Below are 25,498 nucleotides of genomic sequence, written 5' to 3'. Positions count from 1 at the left end.
TGCAGGAAATAAGGAGTACTTAGCACATGTCAAGGGCTTCTCAGGTGACAGTGGGAAAAGAATCCACCTGCCAATGCAGGAGATGCAAGATATGCAGGTTCAATCCCTGGATTGGGAAGATCCCCTGGAGGAGGAAATGGTAACCCACTCCAGTATACATCAAAAGTGCATCACTGTTATACGGAAAATACTAGTCTATAAATGTGTAGACTAGTATTTATATAGAAAATACTAGTCTATAAATGTGTATACACACTGAGATCCAGTTTCTTCTTTTTCAGTCATACATCATTTTTCTACAAAACAAAGAAGAATCAGAGCCATAAAAGAAATGGCCAGGGTCCTGGCTCCTGGGGGCCAGCTGATGATTTATGTTTGGGCCATGGAACAGAAGAACCGGCACTTTGAGAAGCAAGACGTGCTTGTTCCCTGGAACAAAGCCTTGTGCTCCCAACCCCTCTCGGAATCCGGCCAGCCGGGGAGAAAGCAGCCGTGTGGGCGCCCAGAAAGAGGCCATCCCTACCACCCGCCCTGCTCTGCCTGCCCCTGTTCCGTGTGTTTCGAGGGGCGCTGCAACTCGAAGCGGTCCCACAGTGTGGACTGCAACTCTGTTCTGGCTGGCACCTGCTGTGCAAATATTTCCAAGGAAGGCGAGGAAGAAAACGGATTCTATAACACACTGGGGAAGTCGTTTCGCTCCTGGTTTTCCTCTAGATCTTTGGATGAATCCACTCTGAGGAAGCAAATTGAAAAAGTGAGACCCCTGAAAAGCACAGAAAGTTGGGCCAATAGCACGATATCCATCCAGCCTTCAAGACACTCAAGTTTCGACTTAGGTCATCCAGAGACTTTGTCAGCAGGAGAGCAAAATTTAGATGAGGAAGTGTTTGTGGAGCCGTCTCAAGGACCTCTGGAGTGGCTGAGGGCGCCCACCACATGCAAACAGCTAAACGGAGACCATCCCGGAGTCATACGGAGAAACGGAGATGGGAATTTTCTGGGTGGCACCAATGCTAAGGAGAGCTGTGTGGATGAAGATAACTTAGAAGAAAGCACCGCTTCCGTTAGTAAATCATGGAGGAGGATTTCTGCAGCAGATTCCACAGACTCCAACCCAGGGGACGCCATTTCTGTCGAAGAACAACAGCCCGACGTTTTGGATTCCAGAGCCTTTATGCGTTACTACCACGTGTTTCGAGAAGGTGAGCTCTGTGGCCTGCTGAAGGAGAGTGTGTCGGAGCTCCATATCCTGAGCTCTGGGAACGATCATGGCAACTGGTGTGTCATTGCAGAGAAGAGGTAGAGCTGTGACCGATGGGATCATCTCAGACACGCCCTCCAAAAGAGGAGCCCCGTTCTTCTCACCGGGTTTGTGATGTGATTCCTGGAACTGGCATCCAATGTTGTTATTTGGTCTGCGTTTAATCCATTTAGATTCTGGTCTGTAGAGACTATGAATTCAGCATCTTTTCAGTCAAGCGCAGTGCTTGGCTATCTAAAGCATCTGACAAAGTCTTTGTGGTTAAAGGTTAATAGAAGAGATCTGAAGAAGCACTAGAACATGAACTCCAATATGGGCAAATTGCCCTAACAATACATGTGTCCCTGTTTTTCAGTATTATATTGTGATTTCAAAAGATTCTGCATTTAAGTGTACCTTGTAAAAACATCATTTGTATGCAGTAAGGGGGTAATTCCTAGCTCTAGTTATAATTTACCACTGCACAAATGTGATCAATGATTTCATGGCCAAGGCCTTGCTTCTGCTTAAAGTCTTTACAAAGGTGAGAGACAGCGGAGAGAGACAAGCAGGGTTCTGAGAACTTTTCTAAACGATAAGCGAACTTGCTTCGAGGAAGTAAATAACAAGGTTTTTGATGTTGCCCAGAAGGCTTTTAAAGGCACTGTCAGCATGCCGAGTAGATATGTGGGCACTAGAAGACGTTGCAAGTCATCCAGGAGGAATTTTTCCAACCTTATTAGAAGCAGGAGTATCCAGTCACGGAAAGTCCAAGACCGACTAACGAATTTTCATCTGGGAATGATGCTTTTCTTATGCAATGAAGGGATATTTAGAAAATAAAAATCCGGTTGAAGCAGCATTTTATGTTGGTTCTCGATACACGTAGATCATTAAGGTACAAGATATTTGGACTTGGTGGAGGGCTAACTATTGGATTTTTAAAAATAATATCTGGGCATTTATCCTCTTGAAAGGGACTACATTTTAATGATTGTAGTAAGAATTTAGACAATCAAATCTTACTAACTAAAGGTTCAATTTCTGCCACTTTATAGACAAATGGATAGGTGGGCACTGCCTGATCACCACATCTGTCTACTTTTAACCATGGATCTGTTTATATCCATGTCGTGGATACTGAGACATAGCTATGATTAGGAAAAGCAGGCATGAGTTGACCCAGGAATACAGTCTCAGACAGTTCCTTAAGAGGAGAGAATCAACACTTGACAAAGCCTTTTTACTGTATGGGCTACTATAAACCTGGAGGATACCCAATTCTTGTTTTGCTTTCCACTGAAATCACTACAATAGTATAACTTTTTCTCTTCAGTGATTGTGCTCTAACTAAAAATACTGATGATACTTTCAAAGAAGTTTAAAGGGTTATTTTTAATGTGCATCTGAAAGTACTGAAGTTTACTACCCTCTTGGCTTCAAAATAAGACTGTGTCATCACCTTTTCGGTTGATGAGGTTGTTGGGTGGAAATGAGATCTATGATTTGTATTGTTCTGCACACAGTCTGCATTAGAGGGATGATAAAAACAGACATAAAAGTGGAATATAAATTAAAATTTAATTTAATGTCTTCCATTTCTTAAATGAGGATATTAAGCCATGAGTATAAGTGGGGTTTTTGTTGGAAAGAAATGTTCTCAGAGTCAGAGACATTCTTACAATTAAGGCTTGATGACCCTTCTATTGTGAGTGGATTTTTCCTCTCCTTGAAGTCTGTTGTCACATACATCTTCATTACCAGCCTTGCTGCTTGAAATCTGTTTATAAAGCCATGGCTCTCTGGGAGGAAAGCCACCATGTAAGTTCCACCACGTATGTGGAACTCAGATCATTAGACAGTGCCAGAAAAGCTTTGAACAAACCTTTATGTGCAACCTCCTACACACACACACACACACACACACACACACACACACCACTTTGTATAAGCTAACTCTCTAGAATGGTTTTTGAGAGAGGAATATTTTCATATAATTTTGATTTGACAAGATATAAATAAAAAAACACTAATACTACCAATCTTTCAGTCTTCAACTGCTGAGCACAAAGATTCTATTCATCCAGATTATTTTGTATGCAAACAACTGACTTTCCAGTTGATAATCTCTCTTTGTTATATTCATGTGAGAAACACTCTTAAATCTTACTTCTGTCTTTGAAGATGTATACATACACACACACACACACACACACACACACACACACGTGTGTGCTAAGTCACTTCAGTCTTCTTTGTCATTCAGTGGACTATAGCCAGATAGGCTCCTCTGTCCATGGGATTCTCCAGGCAAGAACAATGGAGTGGGTTTCCATGCCCTCCTCCAGGGGATCTTCTCGACCCAGGGCTCTAACCCACATCTCCTGCAGCTCCTATGTTGCAGGCAGATTCTTTACTTTATATATATGTGGGCTTCGCTGGTGCCTCAGACAGTAAAGAATCCACCTGCAATGCAGAAGACCTGGGTTTGATACCTGTGGTTGGGAAGGTTCCCTGGAGAAGGGAATAGCAACCCACTCTAGTATTCTTTATAGTCCAACTATAAAGAGTGGAACTATAAAGAAAGCTGAGTGCCAAAGAATTGATGCTTTTGAACTGCAGTGTTGGAGAAGACTCTTGAGAGTCCCTTGGACTGCAAGGAGATCCAACTAGTCCATCCTAAAGGAAACCAGTCCTGGGTGTTCATTGGAAGGACTGCTGTGGAAGCTGAAAATCCAATACTTTGGCCACCTGATGGGAAGAGCTGAGTCATTTGAAAAGACTGATGCTGGGAAAGATTGAGGGCAGGAGGAGAAGGGGATGACAGAGGATAAGATGGTTGGATGGCATCACTGACTCAATGGACATGGGTTTGGGTGGACTCCGGGAGTTGGTGATGGACAGGGAGGCCTGGCGTGCTGCAGTTCATGGGGTCACAAAGAGTCGGACGTGACTGAGTGACTGAACTGAACTGAACTAGTATTCTTGGGGCCTCCCAGGTGGTGCTAGTAGTAAAGAACTCTACTGCCAATACAGGATACATAAGAGATGTGGGTTTGATCCCCGGGTTGGGAAGATCCCCTGGAGAAGGGCACAGCAACCCACCTCAGTATTCTTGCCTGGAGAATTCCATGGACAGAGAAGCCTGGCTGGCTGTAGTCCATGGGGTCACAAAGAGTCGGATACAACTGAGCAACGAACAATTTCACTTTCACTTTCATATATATGGATATAATATATCCTTATACTTCATATATACATGATACATACATGTAAATATCTTGATCATTTAAAATTTTGTTCATCTTAGGACTATACCCCAAAGGAAATACAAATCTAACTGAGTTTAAACACACACACAGCATTTGTGAGTGTTTAGTTGGCCTTGACTTGCTCTATTATAGATTTTACTTTTCAATTCAAAGTACACACTTTGAAAACTTAGATTCCAGTATTAACACTGGAGTGTCTTTCCTGCTTCTCTTTTACTTGCTGGCATCATTGCAGATGCCACTATCTAATGTGGAAGGAAGCATGTCAGAAGGTCCTTAGAAATCTCCATGGGCTTATCAATTCCTTGCTGGTCTACTTAAGGAATTCCATATAACCAAATGATCTAGAGGAAAGTGCATTATCACATACAAAGGATGCGAGTAAGAAGCAAGCAAGTGGCCCATTTAAATTTTTACTTTTAAAACTGTCACTAACGTGACCAAATGACACCAGCATGTCACTAACAAACCATCTAACATGTCCTGGAGAATCAATTCGGTTCAGTCCTCCCTTTCACCACACATTCCTATACACAGGATGGTGTGTGGTTCCCGTTTTTAGCTTGCCTTTCTGCGTCCTTCCAAATTCTAAACATCCGGACTTCCTCTGGGTTTTAACTGACCATCTGTTGAATGGGCAAAAACTGGCAGTAATCCAGAGAAAAAATAATCCCAATACAAATCAGCCAGGAATGTTAATGTACTTGTATATTCATGGCCACAAAAAGAATAAGCCCTGTTAGATTTTTTTTTGTAATAAATAGTTTTGGAGGAGGACAGAGGATCTACCCTCTAATAGTTGTGGGGGGAGGGTACTTTTTTTTGGTAGCAGTTTTATTGAGATGTAATTCATATACCACATCATTCACCCACTTAGTGAAGTCGCTCAGTCATGTCCAACTCATAGCGACCCCATGGACCACAGCCTACCAGGCTCCTCCATCCATGGGATTTTCCAGGCAAGAGTACTGGAGTGGGGTGCTAGTGCCTTCTCCAAATTCATATACCACACCATTCATCCACTTAAAGTATATAATCAGAGGTTTTTAGTATATTCATAGAGTTGTACAACTATCATTGTAATATAATTTAGAACATTTTCATCATCTGCAGATGAAAGAAACCTTGTATTCTTTATCTTTAGCTATGACCCACCCAGTCCCCCCAACTTAAAGTAACCACTAATATGCTTTCTGTCTCTATAGATTTGCTAATTCTGGACATTGCATTTAAAAAGTATCATAGACTATGTGGCTTTTTTTCTTTATCTTCACTTACTTTTTTAACATAAATTTATTTATTTTAATTGGAGGCTAATTACTTTACAATATTGTATTGGTTTTGCCATATATCAACATGAATCCACCACAGGTATACACGTGTTCCCTATCCTGACCCCCCCTCCCTCCTCCCTCTCCATACCATCCCTCTGGGTCATCTCATAGTTGCTTTACAATATTATGTTAGTTTCTGCTGCACAGCAAAGTGAATCAGCTATATATATACATACATCCCCTCTTGGATTTGCTTACCATCTAGGTCATCACAGAGCATTGAGGCGAGTTCCCTGTGCTATCCAGTAGGTTCTCATTCATTATCTATTTTACATATGGTCATATATATGTCAATACCAATCTCTCAATTCATCCCCCCAGTACCATCCTGTGTCTCTATTTCTGCTTTGCAAATAAATGCATCTGTATCATTTTTCTAGATTCCACATATAAGTGATGAGAGGGTACTCCTTAAAAATGAGCTGTGAGCTGAATTCTACCAAAAATTTAGAGAAGAGCTAACACCTATCCTACTCAAACTCTTTCATAAAATTGCAGAGGAAGGTAAACTTCCAAACTCATTCTATGAGGCCACCATCACCCTAATACCAAAACCAGACAAAGATGCCACCAAAAAAAGAAAACTACAGGCCAATATCACTGATGAACACAGATGCAAAAATCCTTAACAAAATTCTAGCAAACAGAATTCAACAACACATTAAAAAGATCATACATTATTATCAAGAGGGCTTTATCCCAGGGATGCAAGGACTCTTTAATATTTGTAAACCAATCAGTGTGATACACCACATTAACAAATTGAGAGATAAAAGCCATATGATTATCTCAACAGATGCAGAGAAAGCCTTTGACAAAATTCAACATCCATTTATGACTAAAAAAAAAAAAACCTCCAGAAAGCAGGCATAGAAGGAACATACTTCAACATAACATAAAAGCCATATATGACAAACCCACAGGAAACATTATCCTCAATGGTGAAAAACTGAAAGCATTTCCCCTAAAAGCAGAAACAAGACAAGGATGCCCACTCTCACCACTACTATTCAACATAGTTTTGGAAGTTTTAGCCACAGCAATCAGAGAAGAAAAAGAAATAAAAGGAATCCAGATTGGAAAAGAAGAAGTGAAACTCTCACTGTTTGCAGATGACATGATCCTCTACACGCTGCTGCTAAGTCACTTCAGTCGTGTCCGACTCTGTGCGACCCCATAGACGGCAGCCCACCAGGCTCCCCGGTCCCTGGGACTCTCCAGGCAAGAACACTGGAGTGGGTTGTCATTTCCTTCTCCAATGCATGAAAGTGAAAAGTGAAAGTGAAGTCGCTCAGTCATGTCCGACTCTTAGCGACCCCATGGACTGCAGCCTACCAGGCTCCCCCATCCATGGGATTTTCCAGGCAAGAGTACTGGAGTGGGGTGCCATTGCCTTCTCCAGATCCTCTACATAGAAAACCCTAAAGACTCCACCAGAAAACTACTAGAGCTCATCAATGAATATAGTAAAGTTGCAGGATATAAAATTAACACAGATAAATCTTTTGCAATCCTATACACTAACAATGAGAAAACAGAGAAATTAAGGAAACAATTCCATTCAATTGCAATGAAAAGAATAAAATACTTAGGAATGAATCTACCTAAAGAAACAAAGACCTATAGAAAAGTTTATAGAACTTTTACATGTTTCTATATGTATTTAATATGTTTCTATAGTTTATAGAAAACTATAAAACACTGATGAAAAAAATCAAAGATGACACAAATAGATGGAGAAATATACCATGTTCATGGATCAGAAGAATCAATATAGTGAAAATGAGTACACTATCCAAAGCAACCTATAGATTCAATGCAATACCTATTAAGCTACCAATAGTATTTTTCAGAGAACTAGAACAAATAATTTCACAATTTGCATGGAAATACAAAAAACCTTGACTAGCCAAAGTAATCTTGAGAAAGAAGAATGGAACTAGAGGAATCAACCTGTCTGACTTCAGGCTATGCTACAAAGCCACAGTCATCAAAAGAGTATGGTACTGGCACAAAGACAGAAACATAGATCAATGGAACAAAACAGAAAGCCCAGAGATAAATCCACACACCTATGGACACCTTATCTTTGACAAACGAGGCAAGAATATACAATGAAGAAAAGACAATCTCTTTAACAAGTGGTGCTGGGAAAACTGGTCAACCACTTGTAAAAGAATAAAACTACAACACTTTCTCACACCATACACAAAAATTAACTCTAAATGATTAAATATCTAAATGTAAGACCAGAAACTATGAAACTCCTAGAGGAGAACATAGGCAAAACACTCCAACATAAATCACAGCAGGATCCTCTATGACTCACCTCCCAGAATATTGGAAATAAAAGCAAAAATAAACAAATGGGACCTAATTAAAATTAAAAGCTTTTGCACAATGAAGGAAACTATAAGCAAGGTGAAAAGACAACCTTCGGAATGGGAGAAGATAATAGCAAATGAAGCAACTGACAAAGAATTAATCTCAAAAATATACAAGCAACTTCTGAAGCTCAATTACAGAAAAATAAATGACCCAATCAAAAAATGGGCCAAAGAACTAAACAGACATTTCTCCAAAGAAGACATACAGATGGCTAACAAACACATGAAAAGATGTTCAACATCACTCGTTATCAGAGAAATGCAAATCAAAACCACAGTGAGGCACCATCTCAGGCCAGTAAGAATGGCTGCTATCAAAAAGACTACAAACAAAAAATGCTGAAGAAGGTGTGGAAAAAAGGGAACCCTCTTACACTGTTGGTGGGAATGCAAACTAGTACAGTCCCTATGGAGAACAGTGTGGAGATTCCTTAAAAAACTGGAAATAGAACTGCCATACGACCCAGCAATCCCACTACTGGGCATACACACCAAGGAAACCAGAATTGAAAGAGACACATGTACCCCAATGTTCATCACAGCACTGTTTACAATAGCTAGAACATGGAAGCAACCTAGATGTCCACTGGCAGATGAATGGATAAGAAAGCTGTGGTACATACACACAATGGAATATTACTCAGCTATTAAAAAGAATGCATTCGAATCAGTTCTAATGAAGTGAATGAAACTGAAGCCTATTATACAGAGCGAAGTAAGTCACAAAGAAAAACACCAATACAGTATATTAATGCATATATATGGCATTTAGAAAGATGGTAATGATGACCCTACATGCAAGACAGCAAAAGAGACACAGATGTAAAGAACAGACTTTTGGACTCTGGGAGAAGGCAAGGGTGGGATGATTTGAGAGAATAGCATTGAAACATGTATATTATCATATGTGCAACAGATTGCCAGTCCAGGTTCAATGCATGAGACAGGGTGCTCGGGGCTGGTGCACTGGGATGATCCTGAGGGATGGTAAGGGGAGGGAGGTGGGAGCGGGGTTCAGGATGGGGACACATGTACACCCCTGGCTGATTCATGTGAATGTATGGCAAAAACCACCACAATATTGTAGAGTAATTAGCCTTCAATTAAAATAAATTTTAAAATAAAAATAATTTTTAAAATGTCCAGTCTTCAACACTTTTCAGAATAAAAAGATACAAAGGGCTTTTCTTTGGGGGAGAGGGGATGGCTAGCTACTGAGAAAACAAACACAAATAAGCATAAGGAGAAAATAAAGGGTACACCTAATCTATACTTCAACATTTAATAAACCACCTTAAATTTAAAAGAAAACATGAGCTGTGAGCACTCAATTCGGGGGACAGAGGGGTAGGTGGGGTATAACCACTGGCCAGGCAGCTACAGTCTGGGAAGAACAAATGAGCGCAAGCCTGAGCACTTCTCTCCTATTGTGAAGGAAACAGGAAATAATGAAGAGAAGCTAGCTTCTCAAATATCTAACATGTATTATTTTATCTGTAATCCTGACCATAGCTAAGTATACTTATTGTTCCCATTCTACAGATTAGGAAAACTGAGTCAGAAAGAGATCAGTTAAATTGTCCAATGCCACATGCATAGTAAGAATCACACAGCTAGTAAGGGGCAGGGCTGAGATTAAAACCCAGGCTGTCTGCCTCCCAGTCTCTGCACTTGCCTGTAGCACCACACAGCACCAGTCACGGCACGATGCAGACTATGGGAGCCTTTCGAGGGAAGTGTGATTATCCCCTTTACAAATAAGCTTTGGTAAGGTTAAACCAAGACTCCATAGTTAGACAGTAATTGGACAGGAATCCCTTAGATATTTCCCCCTATCTTTTACATTAATTGTAAATAGCTTTCCATTTGACTTTACGTTTAAAAAAAAGTCACAAAAATACTCTTTGACCACTTTTATCCAACTCTTTGATCCTCTGAAAATTGTTGTTACTATTTTCTCATTTCACAGGTGAGAAAACAGAGGGCTATGCAGATATTTCATTTCTTCTGTTTACTGAACCCTGCTATGTGCCAGACACATAGGATACAAGGAAATGAATATCAGGGGCTTCTCAGGTGGCACTAGTGGTCAAGAACCTGCCTGCCAATGCAGGAGACATAAGAGATATGGGTTCAATCCCTGGGTTGGGAAGATTCCCCAGAGGTAGGCATGGCAACCCATTCCAGTATTCTTGCCTTGAGAATCCCATGGACAGAAGGGGCCTGGCGGGCTACAGTCCATAGGGTCACAAAGAGTTGGACATGACTGAGGTGACTTAGCACGCATGCACACAAGTATACAAGAATATTAGAATTAACTAAACTGAAAGTGCCAGACTGGAGCAGTTTTCATATTCATCGTGCACCTACTACAGCGTTGTATTGTTTTGTTTGAGAAAAGCAATCTACAAAAACCCCTCTTAGAGAATCACAATGCATATGAGCGTATTTAAGGCCTCCCCTAAAGTAAGCTGGGATTTACCTGAGCTTGACCTCGACATGGTAACATACTCCAGCACAAGCATTCTGTGGAACACGTTTCATGAAATAACTCATCCGAAACAGAACTCACAGCCGCAGAGAACAGACTTGTGGTTGCGAGGGGGGAGGGGGAAAGAAGCACTAGGAGTCAGACGTTGCAAGATGCAAACCACCACATACAGAATGGATAAACAACAAGGTCCCACTGTAAAGCAGAGAACTACCCTCCATATTCTGGGATAAACCATAATGAAAAAGAATATTCAAAAAGTATGTATCTATGGGTATACCTGAGCCTGAATCACTCTGCTGTACAGCAGAGATTGGCACAGCATTGTAAATCAATTGTACTATAATTTAAAAGAAGCAACTTATTCAAGAGTAAAATTAAAACTTCTCAGGATGACCTGTACATGCCCCCCTGCATAAATTCTCTTCAGTATGTTTCAGTCTCATCTCCTGCTATTGCAAAAAAATTTTTTTTCTGTTCTGCAATCTGCTGTTTTAAACAATACTTTCATTAGGGTTTACATAATGACAAGTAATTATCACTTCCCCTGGATAAAAACTTGGATTTTAAACGCCAATGGTAATCCTTCTCCAAAGAAAAATGCATGGAACAGGCATCATTCTGTCAATTCAAAGGGCATCTGAGATACGTGTTATCACACATCCATCCGGCAGATGGACACACCACGGGAGTGAAATTACAGAAGCATCAGCAGACCCCAAACCAGGATGCTCAACTCCTCTCATCCCAGTCTTAACTCAAATGTATGATTACTGATTTGATATTATAGACTCCAAATTTGCAGTCACAATTGTCTACAAAATTGGAGTGGGGATATTTTAAAAGGACTCTCATCAACCCAGGATTGAAATGATACTGCAGATAGAAAGCATTTGGCATGGCATGGGGAACATCAACACAGAAGCCTGAGAGCCAATCAAAGAGAAACACTCACTGTGAACTGCCCTATTTTTTATTCGCCACAGGTCCCACAGTCGGGATGTGAATCATTTCAGCTATAACCCACATTCTGTCCCCCTCTAGATGTGGGTCTTTCCCAGTCAATTACGCACTTGTCATCATTCTATCTGGGTGGGGTGTATGTTAGTCACTCAGTTATGTCCGACTCTTTGGGGCCCCATGCGGCTTGCCAGGCTCCTCCATCCATGGAATTCTCCAGGCAAGAATACTGGAGTGGGCTGCCATTTCCCTCTCCAATTTGGGTTGGAGCAGAGCTGTAATGCAACCTGTATGGCCAATCTGATGGACCGTTTGTGAGAGCTGATTGTCAAACTGGATCTCTCACGGGGCAAATCAGTACATATTTTGTCTCTTCTTCAGCTAGAGCTGGGAAAAATATAATTCACTCCAACCCAATTGGTTATTAATTAACATACATGTAACTGCATTTCCTCCACACAAAACATTTATTTTTCTCTAGATATTACCCCGGCACAGAAAAGACACAGGGTCTCTGTTGTGAGTCTGCAGCCGGTGTCACTGAATATTGAATTGCATGAAGAAATCACCACCTATTTTTACGCCCACCACGGGGTTTGGCTAAATGATGGGCATTTCTCTAATGAGCTAATCATTCCTTAAGAGTTTCTATTAATGCATGTAGATGGACATCATTAGTAAAGGTTTGCTTTTCTGCTCATTTACACAGAAACTAGCAATACTTAACGGCACACTAACGTGTACCCCAGTGAAACTTCTGAGATGCTTTAGCTTTGTATGTAAAAGCTGTCCCATTTTCTTTAGATGTTCTCTTAAACATGTATTATGTAAATATATGGGTGTGTACATATATATATATATTCCTAGATGTCTAGCATTTGCTATCACTAGTGACCTTTTTATGTATATGTGAGATATTAAATTAGCAATTACAGTTGAAATGTATTTCACTGAATAGATTTTTTTCGTTTGGGGAACTATGAAGAGAATTGTCTTTTATTATTGTGCCTCCTCTGATATTGGTGTGTATTTGTATCAAAAGTGCAAAAATCCTACCCTTGCACATTATACAGTCAGTTACTTTAGCTTTTCCTAGAAGAAACTAGCAACAATTTTAATAGCATGTGTGTGCATGCTCAGCCATATCTGACTCTTTGCGACCCCATGGCCTGTAGCCTACCAGGCTCCTATGTCCATGGGATTTCCCAGGCAAGAATACTGGGGTGGGTTGCCGTTTCTTTCTCCAAAGGATCTTCCCAACCCAGGGATCGAACCTGTGTCTCCTATAGTTCCTGCATTGGCATACAGATTCTTTACTACTGAGGCACCTGGGAAACCTTTAAAAGCACAAGTTGATGTAAAATATCGTGACTGTTCTACAAACCTGAACATATTTTATTTGCATTAACCAACAAATGTTTAGGATCTTTTGCAATAAGTATTATTAAAAATAATGTGATTCATGTGCTTATGAAATGTTTGACAGTTTCAGTTATGTCTAAATGTACTTTAAAAAAATGTTACTAAGATGAACAAAATCACCTTTCATTTCTACTCTGAGTGTGACATGACAGGTATCACCCTCTTTCTGTTCAGACAGCCACCTCTCCTTGGACATACAGAAGTGGGCAAATTTGTATTTGGATTCTGTCATCTTTGTCTAGAAGAAACCAAGCTAGGAATTTAATAATAGAGTGTCATTAATGTGTTAATAAAAGGCTGTTATTGACTAAAACAAAGGACATCTTTTAAGATGGAATAAAACTATTAGACTATCTGAAAGTGGGCATGTGTGAAAAAACAGTATTAATATTGAAAAGCATCATTTTTTACATTTTAAGAATGCAAGCACTTTTATTCTTTTTCCTGACCTGCTCCGTCTACAGCCAGTCAGCTTATTGGCAGAGCTGGGGTAAGGGTGGGTGGTGGGCATGGGGTGAATGAAGTAAGAGGGGCCTGAGGCCAGCCCTGCCGTGGCTCCAATGCAGCTCAGCGGGGCCACATTCTAGCAGCAGATGGCACCCTGGCTTGGGCAGCGCTGAGCACCTCCCATCCCTTCCCTGTGATGGAGGAAGCTATGGCAAATCTCTGAGCGTCCGTGCGCTGCTGATAGCTGATGATGTGGGCTTGGTCCCTGGGGGTCATCGGTCAAGGGTTAAGAAGAAAGCCAATCATCCAGCCATCACTCTAGTTTTGAGTCCCAGCCCAGCTGCTTGGGAGACAAAAATGAAAAGTACAACAAATGAAATACACTCTGCGCCCACCTTTTGGCAAGAATCAATGAAGCTGAGTGTACTCTTTGGTGGAAATCTCTCAATGTAAAAATCGTCACTAGTTCTTGTCTCTAGAAACCATCACTTCTTTCATCTTTGTGCTCATCTTGGAATTTTCGAAATATCTAAGTGTAAATTCAGCTTTAAAAGCCCTATGCATCATGGGCTTGTTAGCAGTTTCTAGTATTTTCTTGATGGTCGGAATCAGAAGGAAATAACCAGTTGCAGTACCTTTTTACTGCGCTCATCACCCCCGGCCCAGTCCCCGGGGAAGGACACAGAAGACAGTTCCCAGGATGACGGTGCACCTGTGAACAGCCGCAGGGTGGCGGCCGTCAGATGCTGGAGCTGCCAGAGCCCCCAGCTGCCACTGAGCCTGAGGAGGAGGGACTCGCCCAAGCCAAGAACCACGCCTGCGCTTCCCACCACACCAGCCCCCACTCCTCCGGAGTTCCAGGCCTCTGCGTCCATCCAGGACTGTCACACTGCAGCCCCCAGCCCAAGTCCCATCTCCAGGGAAATCACCCCAACCTGCTGCTCCACGTTGATTTCTTCCTCGCCATCCTGCAGCCCTGTGCATTTAGGATAGCTGACAGCAGTACTTGCTGCATTCACTTTCAGCAAAGAATCTTCCTGCAACCTTCCTGAACCAGCTACAATTTGGTCTCCTCCTGTCTTTCCAGTTAAAAAAAAAAAAAAAAAAAGCGAGTTGACCATCACCTTCCCAACTCCACTCACTTTTCTGCTTAGGGTCTTTCTCCTCCATGCTAACCCCACTGTGAGCTCCAGAAACCGACTCTCATTTGCCATTTTAAAGAGCAGCCGTAAAGGGACATAATGGAACTCCCCCACCCACTGGCGACTCCCAGGCTGGCTTCCCAACTTGGGGAAGGTAGAGTCCGGCTCTGGCCACTGGAATTCTGCTCACTGTGGCCTCAGCTGGCCGGGGAGGCCGTGTCTCAACTTCACTGACTCCCTGAATTTTGAGTTTCCTCCCAAGATAACTTCTCATAGGTCTCATGGTTCTAAGTCCTCTAAGACTCCCCAAGTGGGAAGAGTTAAGTGTTCACTTTTTTGTGAGATTTTTCTTTGAGGCCTGATGATAACTGATGTTGTGGGCTTGGTCCTTGGAATTCACTGATCAAGGGTTAAAACGACAGTCACCAATATTTAAACCATCAATTACTAGCTTTTTCTTTCTCTTGAAAGAGGCCACCGTATTTGGCCAAGTGCATACAATGAAGGGGGCTTCCCAGGTGGTGCTAGTGCTAAAGAACCTGCCTGCTAATGCAGAAGACAGTAAAGAGTGGCGAGTTCGATCCCTGGGTGAGGAAGATCCCCTGGAGGAGGGCATGGAAACCCACTCCAGTATTCATGCCTGAAGAACCCCAAGGACAGAGGAGCCTGGCAGGCTACAGTCCATGAGGTTGCAAAGGGTCGGACATGACTGAAGCAACTTAGCATCCCTGCAAACAGTGAAGAGTGTGAGAGCTGAAGATACTGATACAAAAGTAAATCCCTTCCTTCCCACAAGTCACTCCTGAAAAATCAGGGCAGCCAGGCCTCAGTGTACAGAACTCTCTTAACCATGAACTTAACCCAATCCATGCCTTTGAGCAGCCAGGGCTCAGTAACTGGTTGACAGAGATGCCATCTGATAAGCAGGCTGGAGCAGTCCCACTAGCAAGAAGCCAGTCTGGGCCCCAACACTGCCCCATGGAGGCAAGGAACCTGCCTGGGGTAGCCCCACGTGTACCATGAGCCTGAGCGCTGGCCCCGCGTCTGGGAAACTTGGCAAAGACTCCTGGGCCCACGCTTCAGGCTTGGCATAAAGTGGGTGGAGCTGCCACTTCCCAATGACTCGGTGGAGCCATTTCCATGGGTCCTGTTCCTGGGCTGTAATGAGAGACCACCGTCCCTGCCCAGACAAGGTGGTGGTCTGCTTGTGTGCGCCCACATCAAAGGCTTCTAAAGTTTTCTCATCAAAGAAATGCAGTTGAATCCCCAAAGTTCCACGACACAAGATGACTGCATGGACGTTGATCATTAGACTGTCGTCATCCAATCCTGCAGTCTATTTTATCAATTGGGGGCCCTCAGTGTGTGGGCTGAAGTGACCTGCACACCTCCTACAGGCAGAGCTCCTTGGTCCAGGGGGAGGCTCAGCACAGCAGTTGGAAGAACCGTACCCGTTCCATCTAGTGAGGCCTCCGCCCTCAGAAGGGGGTGTCCATGGAGAACCTGCCTTGCTCTCACTACAGAGATACGTTGGTACAGGCAGACCGTGTGTGCCTGCAAGTCACAGATGCGGCCTTTTTTACAAAAGGAAGGTCTGCGGCAACCCTGTATTGAGCAAGTCTCTCCAAGCCATTCTGTCAGCTGCATCTGCTCACTTTGTGTCACATTTTGGGACTTCTTGCAATATTTCAAACTTCTTCATTATTCCTGTGTCTTCTATGATATCTGAGATCAGTTATCTTTGATGTTACTATTGCAAAAATTATGAATCACTGAAGTCTCAGAGGATGGTTGGCAATTTTTCAGAAATAAGGTATTTTAAAATTAAGTTCTGTACAATCTTTTAGATGTAATACTGTTGCACACATAACAGACTATTCTCATGGGCCTTGAATGCCTCCCTGTAAATTCAGACTTCAAACTATAATGTCAGAAAGCATGGGAGGGGTTTGGACTAGCTGCTTGGGAAGATTCCTCTGGAAGGCCGAAGGTGTAGCGGGAGGGGCTGAACTTCCCAGGTGGCACCAGTGGTAAAGCATCCGCCTGCCAATGCAGGACATGCAGAAGACACAGGTTCAGTCCCCTGGAGGAGGAAATGGCAACCCACTCCAGTGTTCTTGCCTGGAGAATCCCACGGACAGAGAAGCCTGGCGGGCTACAGTCCATCGGGTCCCAAGGGTCAGACACATGAGCAAACACGTGTTCCGATTCTGACAATGGAGCAGATGGAAATGAAAATAAGATACAGTGCAAAGTTCAGAGAGAACGAGCTAGAATCTGATCAGAGAATCAGGGAGACGAAAAGGAGGAAAAACAGAGCCCAGCGGGGGAGCTGAGACTAGAGGACCCTGCAGCGACGGTGGAACTAGGGCGCCCTCTTCTGGACGTAAAAGCCGGCTGTGAACCACGCCGTCAGCACACGCCAGCACCACCTAAAGGTCTTTCCAGAACTAGCTGATGCTGAGTCAACACTAACTTTCAAACACCTGCTGCTGCTGCTGCTGCTGCTGCTGCTGCTGCTGCTGCTGCTGCTGCTGCTGCTGCTGCTGCTGCTGCTGCTGCTGCTGCTGCTGCTGCTGCTGCTGCTGCTAAGTCGCTTCAGTCGTGTCCAACTCTGTGCGACCCCATAGACGGCAGCCCACCAGGCTCCCCCGTCCCTGGGATTCTCCAGGCAAGAACCCTGGAGTGGGTTGCCATTTCCTTCTCCAACGCATGAAAGTGAAAAGTGAAAGTGAGGTCGCTCAGTCGTGTCCGACTTCGCGACCCCATGGATTGCAGCCCACTAGGCTCCGTAACTAACAAATTGGTAACTCAGTAGTAATTCAGACAGATCTATGCAAACAGAGGCTGTCCAAGCCAGCTGCTGTGTCTTCTAAAGCACACTGCCTCATACTCAGATATGTTTAGTGATAACACAGGATCACACTGGACAGAAGGCAGAAGAGAATATAGTCTGTGGGAGAAAAAGCAAGGAAGGTCTTTGGGGGGATATCAAATGTGATAAAGGGCTGAAATGGTGATCTTTAGCTGCTAAGGCAACACTGGAATACTTCAGGCTACTGAGTGTTGAAATGCGGAGGGTCTGAACAACTTAAGAATACTGCGCATGCAACCTGGCAAAGAGAACAGCGGAAGGAAGCCGGCTGCATGGGTGTGAAGCGACTCAGCGCGAGGCCTCTGGGGCTTCCTCACGAGGTACCCCCAGCACCCTGCTAGGCTTTCACCCCGCACCAACTCCCTGATTTCCACATCCACCCTGCGATGCACACATGTCCTGCACAGAGAGAAAGGGCTGCTCCAGCCTGAGAGGCGTGAGAAGAGAACTGTCAGCAGCCTTCCAGCGCCCACTGCACGACCCCCGCGCCCTCCAGTCTCACCCCCGACTCGGCGCGGGCGCCCCCAGCTCCGGCCTTGCTGCCGCCCGGCTATTCCTCACACAGCTCAGGACGCAGGGGCTCCGCACTGGCTGTTCCCTCTACTGGGAATGCTTTTCCCTGAAGTACAAGCAATGTGTCCCTCACTTTCTCCCAACCTCGGCTCAGATATCACATCCTCAAAGTCGTCTCCCTGATCACTCAATTGTACACATACACACACCACACACACACCACACACACACACCACACACATACATACCACACCACACACACACCACACACCTACATACCACACACACTCACACACCACACAAACACAGCACACACATACATACCACAGATGCACTCACACCACACCACACACACAATACACACCTACATACCATACACACTCACACACCACACACACACCACACAAACACACCACACACACACCACACACCTACATACCACACACACTCACACACCACACACATAGCACACAAACACAGCACACACATACATACCACAGATGCACTCACACCACCACACACACACACCACACCTACATACCATACACACTCACACACCACACACACTCACAAACCACACACACCACACAGCACACACACACACACTCACACACCACACATACATACCACACACATACCATACCACACACATACCACACACACACACACCACACACACAATACACACCTACATACCATACACACTCACACACCACACACACACCACACACACACCACACACCTACATACCATATACACTCACACACCACACACACTCACAAACCACACACACCACACATAGCACACACACACACTCACACACCACACATACATACCACACACATACCATACCACACACATACCACACACACATACCACACACACAATACACACACCTACATACCACACACACACCCACCACACACACATACCACACACTCACACCACACTCACACCACACACACTCACACAAACATAGCACACACATACATACCACAGATGCATTCACACACCACACACACACACCACACCACACATACTTACCACACACACACCCACACACACACCACACACACCCCATATACACACACCACACACACATACCACACACAAACACACACCATATACACTCCACACACACACATCACACACTCCTTACACATATCACACACACACACACACTTACAACACACCCCCCACAGACACCCCACAAATACACACGTTCCCCTCCAAGCTTCGTGTTGGCCCACAGCCCTCACCATCTTTACATACTACATTTTCTCTGTGTACGATATCTCCTCTCCACGCCCCAGGACGCAGGCCTCTAAGAGGACCTGGATTCAGTTTTGTGGTTGTATTCTCTGTCCACGGGCTTAAGCAGTCGGCTTGATCCATCCTGAGCCTCAGCTTTCTCATCTGCACAATTTCCTCGCCAGTAAACTGAGGTTCATGCTGCCAGTTCCAGGCAAACTGAGTAAGACACAACCTGTGTTTGAGTTTCAAAGCATCAGGAAAAGCAAGGGCTATCGAGGAGGGCCCCCGGCACAGGGTGAAACCTAACATCCTCTCCGAGCAGGTGGCCCAGACATCGTTTAAAAGGACAAACAGGACAAGAACAACTGTGAGTAAGGAAGCTGAGACATTTGTCCCATTCTACTTGTAAAAAGAAAACCATTAAGAGTTCAGTATTGCTTAGAAGGATACAAACAAAACTGAAAGAAATAGAGGAAGCAAGCATTTCCAACATCAACAGATCAAATTCGGAATTTCTGATTTATACAAAGGCATTTTTCCCAGGAACATATCCAACTAGGAGCAGCCCAATGGTGTCAGGCCCAGGTCAGGGCCGTGCTTAGGAAAGCCAGGTAGCACACCCATTGATTTTCAGCGTCCCCGCCTCACTTTGTGCCCACTCTGGTCCCTCCATGTCCCCAGCCGGCCTTGGTGGTCCATTCCATGGCCAGGAGCCCAGGGACACGAGGTGTCCTGCAGGGCATCCATCCCTGGAGGACATCCCAAGCCCAGAGTAGGAAATTTCCTGAACCTGGCTGTCCCTTCTCCAGGTAGGCACTCGCGTTCCCTTGGGCCCGGATTTCTAACCCATGTTAACTCAACAGCTGAAGGAAATTCCCACAGCTCCCGGGGAACTCAGGCCTCCTCCTGTGCGGCCCCATCCACTGCAGCTCGCTGCCACCATCAGAATCGCCTAAACCTCCCCCGGCCCCCCTTCACTTACAGAAGTGGTTGGCAGCCCAGCCGTGGTGAAAAGCACAACATCCCAGTGAACACCATCCACTCCGAACCCACCAGTTCAGAGCTCGTGCTTCTAATTCACCTTGGATGTGCAGTCACAGTTGGGCACCTGGCCCCTGGAGTCCCAGAGCCTCTCCTGGCCACAAGCCCTCCTAAGCCAGGGCCTCTCTCTCTCACCGCCTCCCTCACCACCGTCCACACAAACACCTAGGGGATGCTCCCCGAATACACCTGACCACTTTGTGCTGGGGAGGTTTTGCATGTCCTCTATGGGTCAAGGACCTCATGACTCAACAGTGTGGTCCCCAGACCAGCGCCAGTGTCACCTGGGAACCGAGAACGGCAGGATAAAGAATCTGCATTGCGGCAATATCCCCTGCTGATCTGCTGATCAGTGGTGCTGGTAGTTTAGTCGCTAAGTTGTGTCTGACTTTTGCAAGCCCATGGACTATAGCCTGCCAGGCTCCTCTGTCCATGGGATTTTCCAGGCAAGAATACTGGTGTGGGTTGCCATTTCCTGCTGATCTGTAGCAACATTCAAGTTTGAGAGACAATCTAAATTCTTTCCCAGCTCGCATCTCTGCAGAATTCACATCGCACTTCTCTCTCTCACCTGAGTAACTCTTCTGGGAAGCTCCTCTCACTTCATCCTCTTCATTCTCCAAAGAACTAACCCTCCTGCTTCATGATTCCACATCTGTAACACCCAAGCACTGAAGCCAACATACTTCCCTGTACCTTTGTTAAATGATGCTAGGACCAAACAAAATAACCAAGCTATTTGCTTCAGGAAACACATGTTCCTAGAAGAAAACCCTGATGCAACCTGACTGCTGACTCACCAAGACTCACAGCTGGTGTGTGGAGAGGGGCCCCAGGCCCCCACCCCACCATGCCCACCAGTCCAGAGAAGGCTGGGAAGGCGGAACCCGGCCCAAACCCGACCCCACAGTGCAAGATGCACCCAAAATTCACCCAGCCGAGCCCCCGAAACTATACAAATACCCAGCCCTAGCTTCCTTTTCTGAGACGCTACAAAGACTGTCTAGGTGATGGTCCCCCTCATGGCGACAGAACTAATAAACTTAGCTTTGTAAACAAACAAACAAACAAAAAACTCAAAAGTGCCTTTTTAATGAAAAAATAGCAAATAAGAAGTGAAATAAGAGGAAATCATCTAAGTTTATATAGTCAATCTTAACGTCACCATTATCACTATGACTGGAGAGAGTCTGAAGTAATTTTCTGAATATTTTCAGTAGATACTGGTTAATGCCCATTGATTCTACTCTGGGTCCTTGAAGTAACACCCACTTCCTAATCTGGGCTTTTCTCCCTCATAGTTAATTATACATTATCCACATTCCACTTCCAGGAGACAAGAGAAGACAGGTCACTAACATTTTTTTTATGAGAACAATGCATATTGTCTCTGAACGATGTCGCTTATTAAACAATGCACCTTAATGTTTAAGACTAGTTAGTGAATGTAGCAACTCTGTTAAAAAGAGCAAGAGAAAGACTTAGGAGGCTTCCATTCAGCCCATGAGTGATCACAGCAACTATGAGCCCATAAGTAATGAGCACACTCTTTCTTGAATCAACAAGTTTGTCTGGTGGCCTTTTAGATGGTTGACAGACAACATACCAATCACAGAATACAGCAGTTATTGATCAGTACGGTCACTCTCACCCCCATTCCCATGGCAATGCCCCTTTATCCGCTCAGTTTCTGAGGCTCAGGAATTTGGAGGTTTTGCTGGCGGGTCTGACCCCGGGTCTCTCAGGAGGCTTCGATCAAGGTATCGCCTGGGGCTGTCATCTGGAGATGTGATGAGGCTGGAGGACATGCTTCTGAGATCCCTCTCTGACATGGCTGGTGGCTAGAGGCCTCAGTTTCTCATCACATGGACCTGTGCATGCTTAGATGTCCTCATGACATGACAGCTAGCTTTCCCCAGAGTCAGTGATCCAAGAGCAAGCAAGCAAGAGGGAAGCCACGAAGTCGTCTATGACCTAGTCTCAGAGCTGACAAAGCATCATTTTTGCCAGGTCCCCTGGTCAGATAGAACCACCCTGAAATGATACGGAAGCAGCTACACGAGAGCATGAGTGCAGGAGGCAGGGCTCCATGGGGGCCATCCTGGAGACAGGCCAGCACACAGCCTGATGAATTAACTCAGAATCTGAGCCCAGGAGCACTGTCTGAGGCCCCGTGACAGCATCTAGTGACGTTTCTGCCACTCTACCAAATGAATGATGATTGAATGATGGTGACTGACCAAGAGGATGTGTGTGAAAAGAGCCCACAGACATTCAGGCATCGCTGACAGATGTTTATCTGCAAAGGGCACTTTGAAGTCACCTGGAGCTGGCAATTGTGGTCTTGAAAAAAAAAACCAAAACACTGGCTTGCTTTCTTCCTTGGTTTGTTTACTCAGCTCCAAAAGGAGTACAGTAAGAACTTTGATGACATTTTATAGAGATTCAAAATTGGATGTGTAAGGCAAGCAGCAATTATTAATCAATTGATAAAAAATAACTATTGTAAAGATTACTTTATAATTCATGATAGTGTAGGGTAACCATCTGAGTTGACAGACGTATTTCAGTTTTTGGAAAGAAATTTATAGATTCATAAAAAATAAATCTCTCCCATTTTATAACCACATATAAATCTCTCCCTCATATAACTACATTTCAGAAAAAAAAATCCATTCCCCTGCAACTCGAACACAATCTCATCACCATCTTTCCTTCCAGCCTTCAATGCAGTTTTCCCGTAACTGGAGTCAAGAGTGTACATAAAGTTTGCTTTTTGTTTCTTTCACTCTATGTCTTAATGCTGAAACTTCATACAGAGTTTTATACAGAAGTGGTTCACAATGTGTCATACTTAGAGCAGTCAGCTGAGGGTGGAAGTGGGAGGTGAGAGCTGGGGGTGGAGGATAGAGGGGAGGCATCCCAGATCAGTCAGTGCTCAAGAAGGCTGTGTCAGGATCAGCTGAGGTTCCGAGGAGGAGAAGTCCTGGAAGTTATAAAAGGCCGTTGAGGCAAAACAGCAGGAGGTGCTGAGAGATTCTGGAAGTTGTGGTCTAAGGGGGAAGTTAATTACCTAACCAATCTCTGATCTAATTCCTCTTCTATAAATCATAGATGTTACATGCACCTACCTTTATAGGGTTGCTGGTAGAAGGGTTAGTCAAATTAAAATATGTCAAGTGCCCAGCATATGGGAAAGATGTTATTACTAAAATGGTAAGATTCCATGAATCAAGAACTAGGATTTACCCCAAAATGTTTAGTAGCCATTCTTAAGAGACCTCTTAAGCATACAGTTTATGCCCTAAAATAAACTAATTGATGGCTAATTTCTATTGTATAATATAGGACAGTCCGTCTGGACATGAGGTCAGTGTGGGACTGATCATTAATCAAAATCATTGATAACAAATACCAATGTCAATAGGGCTTCGCAGGTGGCACAGTGGTAAGGAATCCCCTGCCAATGCAGGAGACACAGGAGACGCAGGTTTGACCCCCGGGTGGGGAATTTCCCCTAGAACAGAAAGTGACAACCCACCCCACTATTCTTGTTTGAAGAATCCGATGGACAGAAGAGCCTGGCAGGCGACCGTCCACGGGGTCACAAAGAGTCAGACACAACTGAGCATGTACACGCACGGCAATGCCAACATGGACCAGGAGAGTAACCTAAGCATCCCGGCAACAGGATGCTGGGAGGAGCGTGAAGCCTGCAGGGTGCAACCCCACCTCCGGGGGACAGCAGCTACTGGGCTCACTGCTCTGCAGGCGTGTCCACCAGGTTGCCAGGTGACCACGAGGGAACATTTTCATCTTTCATCAGAATGGGTGTGCTATCCACAAAGCAAAGTGAGGCAACAGGGACGTTTTTGGAAACCTACACGCACATGAACTAACCAGTGGTTAGCTACCGGGGTTCCTAGCACGGGGAGAACAGTTACACTTTCCTGCTCATACCCAGCTGTTGAGGGTTACTTGATTTATATAGTAAAATACAGTTAACGTAGGACTTGCCGGGTGGTGCAGTGGATAAGAACCCACCTGCCAATGCAGAGGACATGGGTTTGATCCCAGGTCCGGGAAGATCCCACATGCCTCAGAGCAACAAAGCCCGAAAACCACAGCTACTGAGGCCACAAGCTGCAACTACTGAAGCCGGAGCACCCTAGACCCTATGCCCCACAAGAGAGGCCACCACCGTGAGAAGCCCACGCACCACAACAATATACAGTTAATTTAAAAAACATTTTTTAACTACACACTGACTTCCCATCACTTCATCACAAACACAAGGGGAAAAAGTGGAAGCAGTGACAGATTTCCTCTTCTTGGGCACTAAAATCACTGTGGATAGTGACTGCAGCCATGAAATCAGAAGACTATTGCTCCTTGGAAGAAAAGCTATGACAGTGTGTTAAATACCAAAGACATCACTTTGCTGACAAAGGTCCATATAGTCAAAGCTATGGTTCTTCCAGTAGTCATGTACGAATGTGAGAGCTAGACCATAAAGAAGGCTGAGTGCCGAAGAATTGATGCTTTGGAACTGTGGTATTGGAGAAGATTCTTGACAGTGCCTTGGAAAGCAAGGAGATCAAACCAGTCAACTCTAAAGGAAATCAACCCTGAATACTCACTGGAAGGACCAAGGCTGAAGCTCCAATACTCTGGCCACCTAACACGAACAGCCGACTCATTGGAAAAGACCTTGATGCTGGGAAAGATAGAATGCAGAAGGAGAAGAGGGTGACAGAGGATGAGATGGTTGGATGGCATCACCGATGCAATGGACTTGAACTTTGGCAAAGTCCGGGAGTTGGTGAGGGACAGGGAAGCCTGGGCGTGCTGCAGTCCACGAGGTTGCAAAGAGTCAGACGCGACTTAGTGACTGAATTTGTTGTGGTGCGTGGGCTTCTCACGGTGGTGGCTTCTCTTGTGGGGCATAGGGTCTAGGGTGCTCCGGCTTCAGTAGTTGCAGCTTGTGGCCTCAGTAGCTGTGGTTTTCGGGCTTTGTTGCTCTGAGGCATGTGGGATCTTCCCGGACCTGGGATCAAACCCATGTCCTCTGTGTTGGCAGGTGGGTTCTTATCCACTGCACCACCCGGCAAGTCCTACATT

General features: G+C 44.6%; 1 protein-coding gene and 1 long non-coding RNA gene across 8 annotated transcripts in view; one reads left to right on the top strand and one right to left on the bottom strand.

Annotated features, from left to right (window-relative positions):
- Nucleotides 1–2,102, top strand: part of TRMT9B (tRNA methyltransferase 9B (putative)) — a 61,658-nt gene extending 59,556 nt beyond the window's left edge. For all 7 annotated transcript variants that reach the window (XM_069573145.1, XM_069573143.1, XM_069573144.1 and 4 more), the window contains one exon: nt 282–2,102. In XM_069573145.1, the coding sequence (XP_069429246.1) occupies nt 282–1,303 (1,022 nt within the window). In that variant the 3' untranslated portion in view covers nt 1,304–2,102. The remainder of the gene's footprint in view (nt 1–281) is intronic.
- The window catches only part of LOC138431015 (uncharacterized), a 58,670-nt gene that overhangs the window by 9,599 nt on the left and 23,573 nt on the right, over nt 1–25,498 (bottom strand). The gene's annotated exons all lie outside the window — the stretch shown is intronic.

The sequence above is a fragment of the Ovis canadensis genome, chromosome 26, assembly GCF_042477335.2.
Source record: "Ovis canadensis isolate MfBH-ARS-UI-01 breed Bighorn chromosome 26, ARS-UI_OviCan_v2, whole genome shotgun sequence".
Lineage (NCBI taxonomy): Eukaryota > Metazoa > Chordata > Mammalia > Artiodactyla > Bovidae > Ovis > Ovis canadensis.
Note: the sequence above shows the minus strand (reverse complement) of the source record. Positions and strands in the feature narration are given on the sequence as shown.